The 18227-nt window shown below is 39.0% G+C and overlaps 1 protein-coding gene across 4 annotated transcripts in view; it reads left to right on the top strand.

The window, feature by feature from the left end:
* Window positions 1–18227, top strand: part of LOC149540262 (uncharacterized) — a 256350-nt gene that overhangs the window by 127486 nt on the left and 110637 nt on the right. For all 4 annotated transcript variants that reach the window (XM_089801404.1, XM_089801401.1, XM_089801402.1 and 1 more), the window contains one exon: window positions 9900–10056. In XM_089801404.1, the coding sequence (XP_089657530.1) occupies window positions 9900–10056 (157 nt within the window). The remainder of the gene's footprint in view (window positions 1–9899; window positions 10057–18227) is intronic.

Raw genomic sequence — 18227 nt, 5'->3', positions numbered from 1 at the left:
TGGCCGACCGACTTGCCACCCAGCAGAGTGCGTGGGAAGCAGAGCTGATAGCACTGTTAGCATAGCTCGAGGAAAGTGCACAAGGGAAGCAGCAGGTGGAACAGAAGCTAGCAGCAGCTGTTGGTAGAAGCTCTTCAAGAGAAGGACTCAGCGAAGAAGGCTCATGATCAGAAAGAAGCTGAGTGTCAGGAGGTTGCATTGATGCTGAAGGAAGTAGTGGAAGAGAAATCTCAGATCAGAGATGATTTGAAGGTCCGGACAGATCAAGTGTATCAGCTTTGATGCAGCCAGTCTTCACAGTTGGAGACACAGCCTTCTAGTTCATGATGTATAAGTCTATGTTGTTTTTGTTGTTTTATGAATAATGTAGTTAGTTGTTGGGTTTTTTGTGTGGTCGTCCGGAGACGACTTTTTTTTTTTGAGGGGGATGATGTCGACAGTAAAAAGTGTATCAGGATGTATGTCGTCGGTATTGGCCGACAGGGTGTGTATTGGGATGTATGTCATCAGTATCGGGAAGGTTCTACGTCGATATCGAGACGGTTCTTACTATGTATCCGACATGTTGTATGTAGCTGACGGACACCTTCGGGGAAGTTCCTCGAGATGTATATACAACCCCTCTGGGATCGTTGTAATCATCTTATCATCTGTATGTAACGTCTTCTGGCGTATGTGAATAAAAGGAGTTCTACTATTCTTATTTGCTATTTTGATGCATTGTTTGTATGCATTAATTTCTTTACCTAGTACAGTAAACAGATAGGAGTCGACCATACTGCCATGTTCTAGTCAAGGAGTTTGCTAACGCATTCCAATCTTTCCATCTTGGACTGAAAATGAGCGTAGAGCTCTTCGTTCTCTATGATAAATCCAAATCCCATCCTATTGTACTGACTATGAAGAATTTTGGCATAGGTAAAGAGGAGCTCTTCAAAGTATTTTTGGATAGAGAAACTCTTTGATGAAGAGGGGTTCCTTTGTCCAACATCAATGTGATCATTTTGAAGAGTTTTAATGGTTTTTGGGTAGGTGAGTTCTAATTTCTATTTTGTCTAACCAAACTAAGAATTCAAACTATTCCAGAATAGCAATTCTAGAATAGCGATTCCCAATTGTCAATTCCTATCCTCGCTACCAAACGGGCCCATAGAGACCAGTTGGAAAAATCAAGATCTAAGAGGAAATAATTTATTGATCAGATGAAATCTGATGGGAACACTGTTATTGAGATTGACAAATCTTTATCAGAGCAGCTTGAGAAGGTAATAAAAGAAAAAGATGAAATACAAAATGAGATGGAGCTTGCAGTTCTTAGGTGAACTAAGGAACTAAATGAGAGACAAGAAATTCAAGAAAAACTTAAAAAGCCTTTAAACGAGAAATCAAATGAGTGTCACAAATTGAACACTCACATTAGATAGATGCAACTTGATTTTGGTGAAACAAATCATAATGAGCAAGAACTTGAGAAAGTGAATAAGTCTTAAGGAATGACTTAGTCGAAGGAAAAAAATTCAAGGACAGATTCAAATTGAGCACTGAAAAGCTTGGTAAGCAATTTAAAAAACAAAAGCCGGTTGGAGATAAGCAATGATTAGGTTATGAACAAGGAGAATATTCTAAGACAATTGAAGCTTGAGAAAATCTAAGTGAGAAACCAAAGAGACACCTACAAATCAAGCTAATGAGAAGAAAATTCAATGGAAGATGTTTCACGTGCAATAAAAATGGTCTAATGGAAAAGGAATGTCGAAGTAATTCAAAGGCTACACCCTTTTTTGGATATTGTTTCACATGTGGGTAGTATGGAGGGCAAAGGAAAAACCTATTGACATGGATATGGAGACACCGACTCCACCTCCTATCTCCATGCCTAGAACCACAAGGAGTTCAATAAGAGCTAAATCTTCACCACCTGCAAAGAAGTCATCTACATCATGAAATGCTACTAGAGCAAAGGTGGAGCAAACTGGAACTGGAGAAAAAAAGGACAAAGCAAGAGAGTATCATTTCTAAGAGGAAGCATAATATCCGGATCAGTAAATAAAATAAAATAATAACTTTATTTGGGGTCTTGATTGATTGATTTATATCTCGGGCCTATCTTTAATTTTTTGTAGGTGTAGGTGTTTTCCATGTCATGTGTCGGCACATTGTTCCTCTGTTGAGAGTTTCCCTCTGATAGGATATATATGTTTGTTGGATTAGTTGTAGGTATGTGTGTTGGATAATTTTATTATATCGTGAATTCTTGTTTGAGTTCATATCGTTCACCATTCAAAATTGTAAGACCTTCCGTACTTGGCTATCATAGTTTTGGTGGGATTCCCTCACCCTATTCTATTCTTTGTATTACTTTACTTGGATCTATGAAATCCAAGTACCATCATTGTTTGCAACTATATTCTCTTTGTGATAAATTGTGACTTGCTCGTGTATCTATTTATATGGTGTACTTTTGTGTGTTGGCAATTAAATGTCTTCTCTTCTCCTTAAATGAAGGATATTAAAACTCCATATTGATCTTCTCCCTATGACGCAAACACCTCGCAAGAACCACCCCCCTTTTAGATATTGTAGATTGGGGAACTTCTTGATGGGAGCTAGAAACATTTAATGATAGGGACCAAGTACTTTTTGACAAGAAGCAGACAACTTTCTAACAGGAAGTAGAAGTAACTTCTTGATGAGAACTAGGCAACTTCCTAATGAGAACTAAATAGCTTCTTGATGGGGGTTGGACACACTTCCTGATGGGAACCAAGAAACTTCCTAATAAGAACCAGGCAACTTCTTGACAGAAGCTGGAAGCATCTCCTGATGGGAACCAAGTAACTTCCTGATGGGAACTAGACAGCTTCCTGACAGGAAGTAGAAGCACTTCCTGATGAGTACCAAGAACGGAACATTACGGCAATATCAAAGCTAGTGATTCTGCTAGCCTGTGGAAGTGAATGTAAGTTTATACTTGAAGGAGAAGGCGAGATCACCGTATTGGTAGAATGACAGATCCAATATTTTAAGAGAGCTCAACAGAAACCAAATGCATATTAACGAAACCCAAAGGTTTATGCAGGATACATTACAAAAACTAGCCAAGGGAAAGGCAATGAGAGAATAATATGGGCATAGTGACAACTCTGTTATGGGAAGGACAAACCCTCAACCCTCTCGCTCTCGACCTTTGACACCAATCTTCCTTCCAAGGATAGAAGCACCACGTAGTGTGTGAAAGCCCACTTTTTAGGAGATGCAATAACAACTTCAAGAAGATTAGAGGATTGGGAATATGGGAGGTGCTATATCCTACAAAGACTATTTTGATCTAAGAATGAGATATTCAGAAAGTGGAAATCATGGTTATTTTAATTATGATCTTAGGAGAAAGATTGGAAAAACAAACTTATCACCATTTGATGGATCGAGAGCCATCACCGCTTAGGCATGGGTTTTGAAGATAGACACCTATTTTCAGCTCAACCCAATGCTTGAAGAGGTAGCAATCAAGTTTACAGCATTGTATCTGGAAGGAGTGGCATAGGAATGATGGCACCATGGATCATAGTTATAGGACTCGGACTCACCTCTAACTCGGAAATTCAAAATTTGACTTGGACTCGGACTAGGCGACTAGACTCGGCTAGGACTCGGAAAATTGAAAAACGCATGAAATTCAAATATTTTTAAGAATTTAAAGATTTTTCATGCATCAGTTAGTCAATTAACATCAAATACACAATAATTGAGATAAATAGAAGCTACTTAACACTCATACACAATTTCGCATGGACCACATAAGTATAACAATGAATTTCTGAAGGAAAAAACTGAATTACATAATATAAAGTTAAACATAGTGTCACTGTCAAATGTCTATAATCTATGAAATCCATTGAATCAAAACTTGAAAACATATATCAAACCATCAACTAGAGTGTAGAAGACTAAGGTTCATAGTAGCCTATGACCTCCTATGAATACGCCTAACATAAGTCATGGAAGACTTAGATATTGAGAAATATGTTTTTTATAGCTTATGTGCACATTGTAGACAACAACAAGGCTCTTAAGTGTGTCTATCAATTTGATTGATGAAACACAACCTTTAACGGTAAAAGTCTTTTAATAACAATTATAGTTGGCTTGCAAATTTTTGCCAAGAAAATGATCAAGGACATAGCTAGCAACACATATACATGTAAGTCTGAAAGTTTATAACTTTATGTACAACACTAGAGAGTTCTAACATTCATGAACATGTAAGTCTAAAAAAAAGAAGGAAAACTCATATACGTCATTATAGAATTCTAACACAAATACATGTAAATCTGAAAATATCTATACAACATTGCTGAACTTTACAATGCTAAAAGAAACTTCTTCATAATGAAACTCAGTTAGTGTCACATCTCAATTTTTGACCCAATTAAAATTCTTCATATAGTCGTTGAGGTTCACATGAAGTCAATTGACAGTTAAATTTGTTATAATCCTGCAAAATGGTAAGATGGTTAGTCGTTATAATTTCATATAAGATAACATGCTAGATGATTATTTATCATGAATTCATAGAATTGAAAAGGCGGTTAGCCATTATGATTATTTATGATTAATAACTTGTTATGGTAATATGATTTAACTGTGGAGAATTTCCTTGTAGGGAGGACCTTTCTGGTTAGAGAAAGTGTGGGGATAAGTATGAGGTCCGTGGCTGGGAGGTTAAGCCCCTGATAATGTTTCCCCTCTCCACGAGATGTTAGGACATGCATAAGATAAAGATAAGTTGAGCATCTAAACATTTATTGGTAACAGTTAACAATAGGAAAAAAAAGAAATGAAACTGAGGTATTTGACACCCCGAATGATACAGTGGTATCTGATGTCCAAAACAATACAGTGGTATTTGATATCTAAGTGATATAGTCGTATCTAATGCCCTAAATGATCCAATGGTAATTGATGCCCTAATTGAGACAGTGATAATTGATACCCTAAATGATCTAGTGGTATCTGATGCCCTAATTGATATAGTGATGTTTAATGGTAATCGTCATTTTATTTTGATATAGTGGTATTGGATGGTAATCGTCATTTGATCCTAACTGGTATTTATGGACTAACTTGGGTGTTTGTAGAAGCATTCCTAGATTGATTTCGGTTTGGAAATTCCATGGTATGTAGATTTTAATTTCCCTAGTAAATTCATTGATGGTGTTTTCAATTTTTAGTTATGAAATTTTGTTTAACTGATTGTAACTGTTAATCTCATGCACATGAACGTAACTGATATAATTGTTTTCCTATGAAAATGAGCTAATAATTGTATTTCTTTGAATATGTTAGTTGTTAATTAAGACTCGGGAAAAAGTGGTTGTTACAGGTAGTAACCAATATTAGTAGTGAGCCTTCAATTGTGGTAAATATTCTTCATTTTGAGATGCAAGGCTATTCAACTGTGTAATTTGCTATAACCTGGTTAACGACATTTGAAGATTTAAACATTAAATTTCCTATATTATTCAAGACTTTTAGACATAAATTTGAAGATTTAAGATTTAAGATTCAATCCTTAATAAATTCTTGACATACTACAACATCTTTTTCAGAATTAATACACACTGAAAAAAAAACACCCTCTAGAAATCTCTATCTTTTTACAAAAACTTTAAATTTTAAATTAAAAAATAAATAAATAGGAGAGTCCTAGGCTTGGGACTCGGTGAGTCCATGTGGACTCTACTAGGACTTGGTCGAGTCAAAGTCCAGAGGCCATTTGCCTCGGAAAGCCTCTGCCTTGAACTCGCAGAGTCTCGGAACACTACCATGGATTGGTCCCTCTTGGCTATGACCAAGTGACCTTTTATGTGAGTTCACTGAGAGACTCATCGACCATTTGGATGGGAAGGATCCTCAACTAAATTTCAAAGATCTAGTGCAACTAAGGCAAACAAGTATCATAGACAATTAAATTACAGAGTTCCAAAGGCCATTACTACTAGTTATAGATATCTTTGAGAGACATTGAATTGTGTTATTCATGGATGGGTTGAGGTAACCCTTGAGAAGCTGGATCAAGGGGTTCAACCCGTGCACTCTCAACGAAGCTATTAAGAAGGTGCGTGATGTGGCCGCATCTTCCTCTAGAACTTACATAGCTACTCAACACATCCCATATTGGAAGACAAGGACAAGGAGCCAATTTAGAAAAAGCCTTTGCTGGATGAAGACTCTCAGCAAGAGCTCCGAAGGAGAAACCTTTGTTTCACTTGTGAGGAGCCATGGAGATCGGGTCACCGTTGTCTTGGGAAGGGGCAGATTCATTACATTGAGGTGTTTTCTGATGATGAGGAAGGTCAAGTATCTAGAATAAGTGGTGAAGAAACTAACCATGTGTAGAGAATAAGTGCATTTGTACAAAAAGGGGGTTCCATTGCCACCCTCACTACAACGACTGGAAGTATCTTAAGGGCTCGTGGCACACTTTTGGAAAACAAATCATAGTCATGATTGATAGTGGCGCCAGACTCAACTTCATCAATTCATCATTGGTCGCTAGTAAGGCCTCGCATGCAATAGAGAATGGAGGATTTAAAGTTAAGGTTGCTGGCTAGACCTTGTTACCCTATATGTACATGATTCCATGAGTTAGCATTGACATGGCAAACTATACCTTGACAAATGATTTCTTTGTCATAGATCTGGTTGACATTGATATCATATTGGGCATCCAGTGGATGGAGACACTTGATCAGTAACCCGAAGCTTCAAGTGGATGGACTTTTCATTTGAGACAGATGCAATGAAGGCGCCACTAAGAGGAATGACAAATAAAGGACCGAGGAAAGTCACAATCAAGAAGATGGATGCCATTTTTAAACAAAATATGATCTTAGAATGTAACTTTGACATTTTGGTGGCAAGCAAAAACATGACTGTTGACACTTTATCCCATTCTTTGAATGATTGACAGGCCCATCTATTGGTCAAGTACTCCTAGAGCACTTTTGCATGTCAATTGATAGATGGCTATATATAGGATGAAAGATAGAAAGTGATTGATGATATCATTTACTTTGGCGATAAGATCTACTTGATGCTTGATTCCAAATTGAAGAAGCGGATAACAGAAGGTTTCGTAGAATAGTATTTACAATTGCTTGAGTTAAAGCAATTTTTGGGACGGGAGGACTATAATATCCCTGTCATTAAATAAAATAATAACTTTATTTGGGGTCCCAGTAGATTTATATACAACGGGCCCATCTTTAATTTTTCGTATTTGTAGGTGTTTCTCATGTCATGTGTTGGCACATTGTTTCTCCCTCAGGAGTTTTCTTAAGACGAGGTATGTATGTCCGTTGGATTAATTGTAGTTATGCGATTTGGATTATTTTTATTGTACTGTGAATTCCTATTGGAGTTCTGTATTGTTCGTCATTTCTGAAATGCAAGACCTTCCTTACTTGGTTATCATGGTTTCGGTGGTATTCCCTCACCCTATTCTATTCTTTGTATTACTTTACTTGGATCTGGCAAATCCGAGTACCATCATTGTTTGCAACTATATTCTCTCTGTGATAAGTTGTGGCTCGCTCATGTATTTGTTATATGGTGTACTTCTGTGTGTTTGGCAATTAGATTTCTTCTTTGATTCGTTAATGAAGGATATTAAAATTCCATATCGATATGCTCTCTACAACGCAAACACCCCATAGAAACCACCTCCATTTCATATACTATACTCTAGGGAACTTCTTGATGAGAGCTAGAAGCACTTCTTGACACGAACTAGGCAACTTCTCGACAGGCACTAGGCAACTTCTTGACGAGATCTAGAAGTGCTTCGTGATGGGAAGCAAGCAACTTCTCGATGGGAACTAGGCAACTTCTTGATGGGAACTAGAAGCAATTTCCTGACGGGAACTTCCTAGTGGAAATCATGCAACTTCTTGACCGGAGCTAGAAGCACTTCCTAACAAGAAGCAGGAAACTTCATGATAGAAAGAAGGCAACTTCTTGACGGGAACTAGAAGCAACTTTCTGATAGGATCCAAGTAACTTCCCGACAGGAGCTAGAAGCACTTCCTAACGAGAACCAATCAGCTTCCTGAAGGGAATCAAGAAATTTCCTAATGGGAGCTAGAAGCACTTCTTGACGGGAACCAAGCAACTTCCCAAAGGGAACCGGGCAACTTCCTGACAAGAACTAGAGGTACTTCCTAACAGGAACTAGGAACAAAACATTATAGGAAGAAAGCTAAGAATGATGGTTCTTCCACCGAATCAAATTAGTCAAAGGAGAAGATTAGAACAAAAGTAGCTACATTAGCAAGGATTGTTATCGGTAAGGATATATATTCTGTAGACTAGATTCCTTAGTTACCGGATTCGTGCCCTAGAGGCCGGATCTGGATTCGGGTCCGATCCGGATCCAGATTCGTGCTTGGATTCGTGCAGATCTGGGCAGGATCCTTGTTTTACACAGTGGATTCGTCCGGATTCATGGCCCACGAATCCTGATGAATCCACTGTGTAAAACAAGGATCCTGCCCAGATCTGCACGAATCCAGGCACGAATCCTCAAGGATCCAGCGTGAATCCTCAATGATCGACAGGTTTAAGTGAGTCTAAGTTATTTAATATGACTTTTTAAACTATATTTTTTTGCTTTCTAGTGCTAAAATGACCTTTTTATGCATTATATATACTAATAAATGAGAGAAACAAATATATATATATATATATATATATATATATATATATATATAGTTGGGGCTTGGGCAAGATCAGTAATATATATATATATATATATATATATATATATATATATATATATTTTCACGAATCCTATTCGGGGAAAAAAAAAATCACGAATCCACGGATCCGATTCACGTGCCCGAATCGGATTCGTATCCCGAATCGGTAACTAAGCTAGATTCTTGAGAAGGTTGGTAATTATGGGATATCGGTACAGTACTACAGTTGACAAAGTTCTATCATCTTTTCAATGAAGTTGAGAAGAGGAAATAAGAAAGAGCAATTATCGAACACATGCTAAACTCTAGTAGAACACTTGTTGAGATTAAAGATAAATTACCAGAGGAATTGTATAACAGTTAGGAGGAGAAAAGTTTTGTTGTAATTGAAGAAGATACAGAAGATTAGGGAATCTTCTATCCCCTGGATTTTACCACTTATGAGTATTGAGGGCGACTTTATGTCAGTGAAGGCAAAAACAAATTTTCTGACAAAGTATGTGACATCCTTCTTCCCATATACTGATCTCTTTTCCCCCTGGCTGTGTTCATCTTCTGCTAACCATAATGGATTGTCATTTGTTTCGCTACTGTCATTTAAACCAAAAGCTTTCTTGTTTGCTATCGTAGCACTATTTGCATTTCTTAGAAGTTGTTGCAGGCTGAGACATTTTTGCAATTATGATTCATTTTGTTATATTATTTTAATTGTTCTGTGTCAGCATAGTATGCCGCTCTGCTGTTCCTTGTTTCATTTTCTGTAAACTGAATCTATTTTTATCATTTCTGTAGGTCATTTTTCACTGCTTCTATAGATCTGTCTTTTCTTTCCTTTATGAGTATCATCACCCCTCCATTTCTCCTCTTTTCAGCCATGTCATTAATAAATTTGAATACAGATCATGGTTTGAGATGTTTGTAAATAAATTGAAATCTTTTGTACTTTATGAAAATTGGTTTTCACTCAGCTAGTACTTGAACTTACATTAAAATTTAAGAACAATTTGCTCATTGTGTGTATGACCTAAATTCTTCCTTATCAAGGTTGACATCATATCTGGTTTTGTATTCTCTAATGGATTGTAAAATTTCTGTCAATCTGAAATCTCTAATAGGTTTTCTGTCTCCAACATTGAACAGGTGGACTCATTGTCAAAGGCTGGTGTTAAGGTTTCACATTGCCCTGCAGCTGCAATGCGGATGTTAGGTTTTGCACCAATAAAAGAAATGTTAGATGTGGGAATTTGTGTTTCTATTGGAACAGATGGAGCACCGTCAAACAATCGTATGAGCATAGGTTTGTGAACTTGCAATCTGGTATCTTTTATGTATCCCTATTTTTTTCTTGCTGCAAAAACATTGTCCTTCATATTTCATACTCCAGTGTATTTTCCTTGAAGAACTCTAGAATATGAAAACATTTCTTTGTTTTTCTTTTGGTTTTCATACCAGCCGGTCCTTTGAAAGTTCATTCCATAGAATCTGTGGCATGCCTGAGTAGCCACCCTGATTTAGGCTAATGCAACTCCATTGCATTTCCATTTATTGAATTTGTTAGAGTTTTCTTTTCTGCCTTTCCTTTGGTTGTATTAAACTATCATGTCCCTTAATCTTTTGGATGAAGAGGATGGATTTTGATTATGATATTAGATAGGGATGAGGACATCATAACTTCAGTTGAAATCATTTCTAGACCTACTAAACAATCGCTTATTATTACAAGGAACTTTCCTTCTAGCAGATCTATTCTATTAGTTGTGGCATTGTTTACATCTTCAACTAATACATAACTATTTAATACAAAGTTAACTGATTTCACAGACAAATGATTCGTATAAGTATCACTGAGAAATTTCAAAGAGTCTTCATATAATATAACAATTCTTTTGCTCATTCATTAGATGCTCTTATACAAAATAGTAATAATGGAACAACTCCAATGCTCGGCCTGTTTTCTTGACTACATAAAGACTATAAATTCATTGATGGCTGCCAAGAAATTCCAACCATAAGCAACTACCAAAACTATTTCCATCATCTGAAAAGGCGTAACCATGCATGTCGGACTAATTGAAACTACGACTACTATGTAATTTATGTTATCTACATCAACACACACATGCACACCCTAGAGAAAAAGCTGTCTTCTGAGTAAAATGAAAATATACAATCATTGAGGGGTGGAGTTCAAGATGTACCTAGAGCTATTGTAGACATTGAATGAGTCATCAAGTGGAGGCATCTGTACATTACTTATAGACTTCCTTTATTCGTTGCTAGCAGTATTGCCAGATGATTTAGGATTATATTTATTCTTCACTCTGTCAAAGGTTATCATAGATTACTTCATGAGCAACTTGTCTTTGTTTGGCTTCCTTTCACATGTGTTTGCTCATGCATATGACCAACAAATATACCGGATATTTTGTAAGATTGCCTTCTCTTTGCTGACTGGGTTTGGTTGGTTATATTATTTGTCCCATTTATATAGTCATATTTTATTCTATTGGGCTTTTCAAAGGAAATGGCACCAAAATTTTACTTGCACCAGCATTTTGGAGGTTTTTTGACGATAATTGTTCTAACAACATTTCCAGGTATACCTCCAAAGACCACCAACATTGGGAAATGCAAATCTGCCTCACGTTTTACTATTGGATCACCTTTTTAGATCACTGTTGAGTGTACCAGCCTTTGAGGAGGGTTGAACATTAGTTTAAGTGAGTTTAGCTAGTGCTTGTCGTGATTGCAGGCATTTTATGTCTTTTTTATTAGAGGGGGAAAATAGGTTTTGAAGGACCCTGAAACCCTTATGATAAGTTGTTCAATAAGATAAATTGAGAAGTGGTAGCAAAAGCATTTTACCCAGAGCTGTCCAAAAAGATAAACCTGAGAAGTGATAGAAGATCACAAACATACAACAGGTCAACAGCAAAAAGATTTTGAAGGACATAAAATGCTTTGCAATATGCTGCAACACAGTGTGAACATAGCTAAACAAAATAACAACCAGCCATCACAGAGGCTACAACACCCAGGAATGGGACCAAAAGGATTAGAGGCTCCAACAAAATGAACCATCTGAACAACAACACAAATAACCACATCAATCAAGGAGGTTTGAATACAAGCCAAACCAGGGAGCTTTGAACAGCTGAAGAGTCACTCCTGCTGAGAATTCTATCTAATGAAGGGGGCTCCACCCAAGAACTCAACAAAATTTGCAACAATCCAACTCTTACCATGGATCAAAGAGGAAACATTAACCATAGGAGGCATAACATCTTTCTTGTCCCTAAGATGGGACTCCTCTAGAGTTTCAGCAGCTTACACCATAGAGGACCACATCATTACCATTAAAAGAGTTTTTTAATAATTGACAACCTGACAAGTGTGGTAAAAAATGCCCAACTCTATGGAAGAGTGAGCACAAAAAAGAGGAAAGCTCAAAGAGAATAATCTGTTCCCAAACTCTCAACTTGTAAAGAATCTTAATAGTGTTTGGAAGATGCTCACCAATATCCACACATGCACAAAATGTGGTAGAAACAAAACACTTCATGTCCTTTGTGACCCTATCTATGGATACAAAATAACCAAGGCCATTAACAATACTACAAAAATATGTTTGTGCCAATATTCCAGAGGAAGAGCAGTGAATCGTACCCAATTAGAAGCACATTTGTTTTTTCGTTAGACGCATCAAATCAAGTAGACCTTTTTTTCTCAAAAAAAGAACCTACCAAAAAATGACTATCCACCACATAATTATAAGAATCCTTGCTAATTCTGACCTAAATTTTCAGTTTTGGCTGTTTCCATCAAACATTTGGTATTTTAACTATCTGAAATCTGATTTTTGAGTTTTGAAATTATGTTTGATAGGTGTTTTTAATGTCAAATAATATATAAACATATATAAATGATAAATGTCGTCGGTGATTTTGTACTTTGTAGCCGACAGGGTTTTGTCATCTGTAAAGATTTTGGCTGACGGGTAGATTAGGATTGTTTTGTAGCCGACGGACTCCTTCAAGAAGGTTCGGCGGAAAGTATTTATACCGCGTCTGGGATCATTGTAAATCATCTCATCACCAATTATGTAATCTGTTGGCATATGCGAAGGAGGAGTACTACTGTTCGTGTTCATTATCCGTGTGCATTTCTTGATTAACCTATGTGGTAAATATTTGGCGCTGTTGCCCTATAAACCTGGAAGGTGGGAGGAATGAAGATTAATGCCAAATTAGGTTAACAAGGATCGAAATAAGGTCAAGGGAAAAGATGGAATCCGTACTGCGCAAGAAAATTTAATTCTGACACAGCAAGCCGAATGTCGAAAGATATTCCAGAAGATTGCCGATGGAAACCGGAGCACGGAAGAATTGTTGGAGGAAACTCGGCAGCGGGTGGAATTGGTGGAAGAAGCAAGGGAGGAGTTTTTGAATTTGTATTCATTGAGAGAAGAGAATCCAGACGAAAGAGCATCGACTCGCATGGCTCGGAGTGCCGAGGGAGCACGAGCGTCGAGTGAACTCTTCGTCCAGGATACACTTCTGCAAGGGACAACTTCAGAAGATCCTTCTTCACCAAGGTTTGCAGCTGTTGAGTCTGCCGGTGTGGGATTGTAGACCGCCGGTGTGGGAGAACAGTCTGTCGGTGTGGGAGTACAGTCCGTCGGTGTGGGAGAACAGTCCGCCGGTGTGGGATTGCAGACCGCCGGTGTGGGAGAACAGTCCGTCGGTGTGAGAAGACAGTCCGCTGGTGTGGGAGTGCAGATCATCGGTGTGGGAGTGCAAAGCCACGGTGTGGGAGTGCAAAGCCACAGTGTGGGAGTGAACAACGCCAATGTTGCGGGACCAAGCAACGCCTATTTACAAAAACCAATTGTGATGGCGGGACCAAAAGAAAATTGCCGAAGTTCGATGGTGATGGTATGGCCGATCCTATTTGACACTGCAAAACATGTGAAACAATCTGGAGGGCAAATGACATAACTGATGAAGACGACTGGATGAGGCAGTTTCCGGCCACCCTAATGGGAGTGGCAATTGACTTGTTTACTAGTATAGATCCACGGAAGCTAGATAGTTGGAATAACATTAAAAAGGAGTTTTTGGCCGAATTTCAACTGTTGTGCGATGATAATGAAATTGTAGCAGAGATCTTCAATACTAAGCAAAAGAAGAATGAAACTATCCATGTCTACGCCAGGAAATTAAAAGACTTGATAAACAAAATGGAAAATAAGCCGGCGGACGGACTTCAGAAAAGATGGTTCGTGGAAGGTCTACGCCCAAACTTGGGGAGGGAAATGAAAATTGTGCCGCCGTCGTCATACACGGAAGCTTATAACAGAGCATTGAACCTCGAAAGTGAGCAGAAGACAAAGAAGAAGAAGAAGACTAGCTCATCTGATTCTAATAACGACGAGCCTTTTGAAGAAGATAGTAGTGATGATGAAGGCAGCAGCAAGAAGGTCCGCGCCCTACAGAAAGATATGATTCACATGATGAAGGAGTTTAAAAATATGCTGAAGGAGACAAAGGGTAGTGAGCTGTGGTGCACGGAGTGTAAGACCGACGGTCATACTAAAAGATCCTGTCCAAAGAACTAATTCTGCGACATTTGTCAGATCATGGGCCATTCGACCAAGGAATGTCCTTTTAACATGAAGACTAGAGGATTTCCGCAGGTACTTCTTACATAGGAGATGTCCCCGTTAGGCAGTAGCGGAAATACCAAAAATGCATGTGCCACGTCAGGAGGATACAGGAATAATAGCAGAGGGCAAAACAACAATAACAATGTGAACAATAACAATAATAATGGCAGGAGGGGTCGAATTCAGTATGATGCGAATGGACGGCCGATCGTTCAATGCCGAACATGTAATTTGTGGGGTCATTTTGCATGGGATTGTGCAACAACAAACACACCGAAATTATTATGCAGATGGTGCGGACTTGGCGATCATGAAGATGCCAAATGTCCAAAATCTGGAGTCAACTTGATCACTATCGGGATAGCTGAAGAAGAGGTGTTGGCAATCACACGAAGGCAAGCAAAAGAGTACCCGGACCCGGCGGAGGAAAAGAGGAAATTCGGAGAAGCGCAGGCAAAGATTGCAAAGGCATCGTAGGCGAAAACATCTCAGTTGAAGGACACCAACGGTACTTCGGCAAGAAACTCTGCAAAACAAAACATCGTATAGCAGATTTTACAAATAGAGGTACGGGTCAAGATAAATGATTTGGTTCTTACAATGCCCCAACTCCGATCCGCTCTCACAAATATTGCACCAGCTCCAACGATACTAGGAGAACAAGGTAGAGGGAAGGAAAGTGATGTAGGTGGAGAAGACCAAATGTTGCTAGCCCTCACATCCGGCCGGCATCTGGCGGTTGTCGAGATGGGGATCCTCGAACATGTTCTAACAGACACAATAGTCAACGGAGGGTCCAACGTAAATTTCGTACTAGAGGAGACCTGAAAAAAGTTGGGACAGCTAACGTTGTGGCCCCGTACATTTCAGTTGCTTACAGCGGACCAGCATGGCATCAAACCTTTGGGCGTTCTTATGGCACATTCGGTGATGATTGGCACATAGCCGTTCCTGTTGGACTTTGTCGTGATCCCGTTGAAGAGAAAAGGATACGACGCCATCCTTGGCTGCAGATGGCTTATTCAAGCTAGTGTTAAACACGACTGGAAGAAGAACACCTTGTCACTTAAAAGCAAAGGGAGGAAATTTGTCATTGATTGGCACACCCAGATGGTGGGGGAAGAAGCTTTGTCCTCAGATTTTGAAGCAGAAAATGAAGGGAGGCAGTGTATGGAACTAGATTAGGAGGGAGTCCTGTGGTTGGAAGGAGGATCAACAGACGACGATTTGGATTTTGTCAACGGTCTTTACCACTGGCAGATAGAGGACTATGAACTCTTTCCAAGCTGTAATATCTTAAAGGTAGACAAAGGTAAAAAAGAAGAGGAAAATGAATGTCCGAAGGAATATAGAGAAGTGGAAGAAGGAAAGGCGGTTACGGTTGAAGCTGAAGGGAAGAACATACAGCACAAACCCAGAAAAAGGAAAGATACCGCAGTACGACTCCGTAGGAAGAAAAGGTTACGACGAACCATTGATCTATTAGAAGGGTGCCGGCAGCAAGGAAAACACATTGTACGGTCTGCTCAGGAAACAAAGAGAGCAGGCTCAATAAAAACTTCAGCAATACAGAATGAAGGTTCTAAAATCAAGAAGATAGTTGACGGTGAGGAATGGCAGCCGACGAAATTCATGGTACGCGGCATGGAAAGTCTGAGGGAAAGCTTATATAATCTGAACAAACTCAAGGAGAAGCAATTGCAGCCACAATGGGCCATTGATCAAGATAATGAGGATTGTCCATTGGTTGTGCCAGACTCCATAAAGAGGCATCCAAAGAAGCGGTCGCCCAAGGTTCGACTCCGAGGGAGGGATATGGGGGATTCTTCTAAGGGGGATTCACAAGGAGCCCTCTTTAGAAAAAGCATCTCTTCAATTATGGGGAAGAAGCACTTCAGAGCTCAATCTGTGGTTCAATGCGCTTTGAAAAGGCAGGCTACGGGGATAACTCAAGTGTATGATTACGTTCTGCTAGCGGATAAGATCATGCAGGTGTCTGGAAAGAAAGTTTTTTCAAGAAAAGTGGTCCCGCGGACTTCGTATCCTGCAGACACCGCCCGCGGACATTGCCCGCACCGCGAACACTAAGTGTCCCGCAGTCACATGGCCGCGGACACAGTGTCCCATGGACACTTTTGCCGCAAAAGGTGACGCATGGGTGAAAAAATTTAGAAGGTCCTTTTGCCGCGGAAGGTGACCCACGGGAAGATTGCAATACACTTGTAGACATAGAAGCAGGGTGACAGGAGGTTTTCACCAAAAAAAAAAAAAAAGTCGGCAGATTCGAATTGTTTGGAATGAGTAACGGATGATGCCAAAGGGAAGGGAAAACATCAGTGGTTGCTAGAAAGAGTGTAGAATCAGAAGTAAATCACAGAAATAGTGTGTTCCATGCAGTGCCCCTCGACCCCGACGGGGGCGTTGCCCCTTGGACCCCCAGTCGTTGCGGATATCAGTCATGGGAAGTGTGACCAGTTGATGAGACCTGGAGTTGCTGCAGGCATCGAGTGTTTGTGTACCAGAGGCACTTGGAGTGGGTGTTGGACGTGAGGCTGTCTTGGTGGATGCATAGAGAGCTCGGTAGGAGTTGATCATCCAGTTGAAGGCAGTGCAGTGACGCTTGACTCAAGGTACCCAGCAGTTGAAAGCAGAGAAAGTGGCACAGGTGGCTATCAAGGTTAGCTTGATTAAGGAGATAGTATGATGTTCACAGAGGCTGTAGGTGCAACACATTTTGGAGACCAGTTACTGTATTCTGTTTTGTTAATCTGTCTTGGATATGTTGTAATTGTCGTCCGGAGACGACTTTTTTCTTTTGGGGGGGATGATGTCGTTGGTAGAAACTGTAGCCGATAGGATGTTGTCGTCGGTAAAGATTTTGGTTGACGGGTAGATTAGGATTGTTTTGTAGCTGACAGACTCCTTCAGAAAGGTTCGGTGGAAAGTATTTATACCCCGTCTGGGATCATTGTAAATCATCTCATCATCAATTATGTAATCTGTTGGCATATGCGAAGGAGGAGTACTGCTGTTTGTGTTCATTATTTGTGTGCATTTCTTGATTAACCTATGCGGTAAACAATAAACAATAACATGGTAAACAAATGATGAAAAAACACACCATAAATTTATGATTACACCTTGAATAACAATGGCAAATACAATAATATCAGATCTGATATGGGTGATATTGCTACAACAGCGGACAATGTCCTAATATGAGGGTTATAATTAATCAACATGATTACACATACTCAGATACAAAATAGAAGTCCATTACCAAGTAGACAACACAACTACCTTAAATGTGACCAAATATGAAGTGGCTGATTGGCATAGGTAGCGAATGACTCCTAAAATTCTGATATATAAAGCTGACCTCTAAACCCTAGCCAGACAATGCCAAACAATACTACAATATATATCAAATCGTTGTTCATAATTGCAACAATTACTACATGGGGTTTTGAAATTGTTAATGTTTTGTAGCCTTTGTTGGATAAAACTCATTGAATATATATATATATATAAGAGTTTTTATCCCTTTCTTCATCATAAACAAAAAAATGTTGTTCATAACTAATGAGAGTTAAAGAGACACGTCTCTATGGAGACCTTGCCTCTTAAATGACATATACATAGGCATTGAGAATCTTATTTGGAAGACACGGAAAGTACAAACAGTGTTAATACATTTACATCCTCCAAAAACTCAACATGGTATCAGAGCATGATGAAAACCTGGTTGCAAAGTTTTGGTCATAAAAAGACACTTGGTTATTGAATTTTGGATATTTAAAAGA

Source organism: Cupressus sempervirens, chromosome 9, assembly GCF_028749045.1.
Source record: "Cupressus sempervirens isolate cs-2001-9-10 chromosome 9, ASM2874904v1, whole genome shotgun sequence".
Taxonomy (NCBI): domain Eukaryota; kingdom Viridiplantae; phylum Streptophyta; class Pinopsida; order Cupressales; family Cupressaceae; genus Cupressus; species Cupressus sempervirens.
This window is presented reverse-complemented; position numbering and strand designations above follow the sequence as displayed.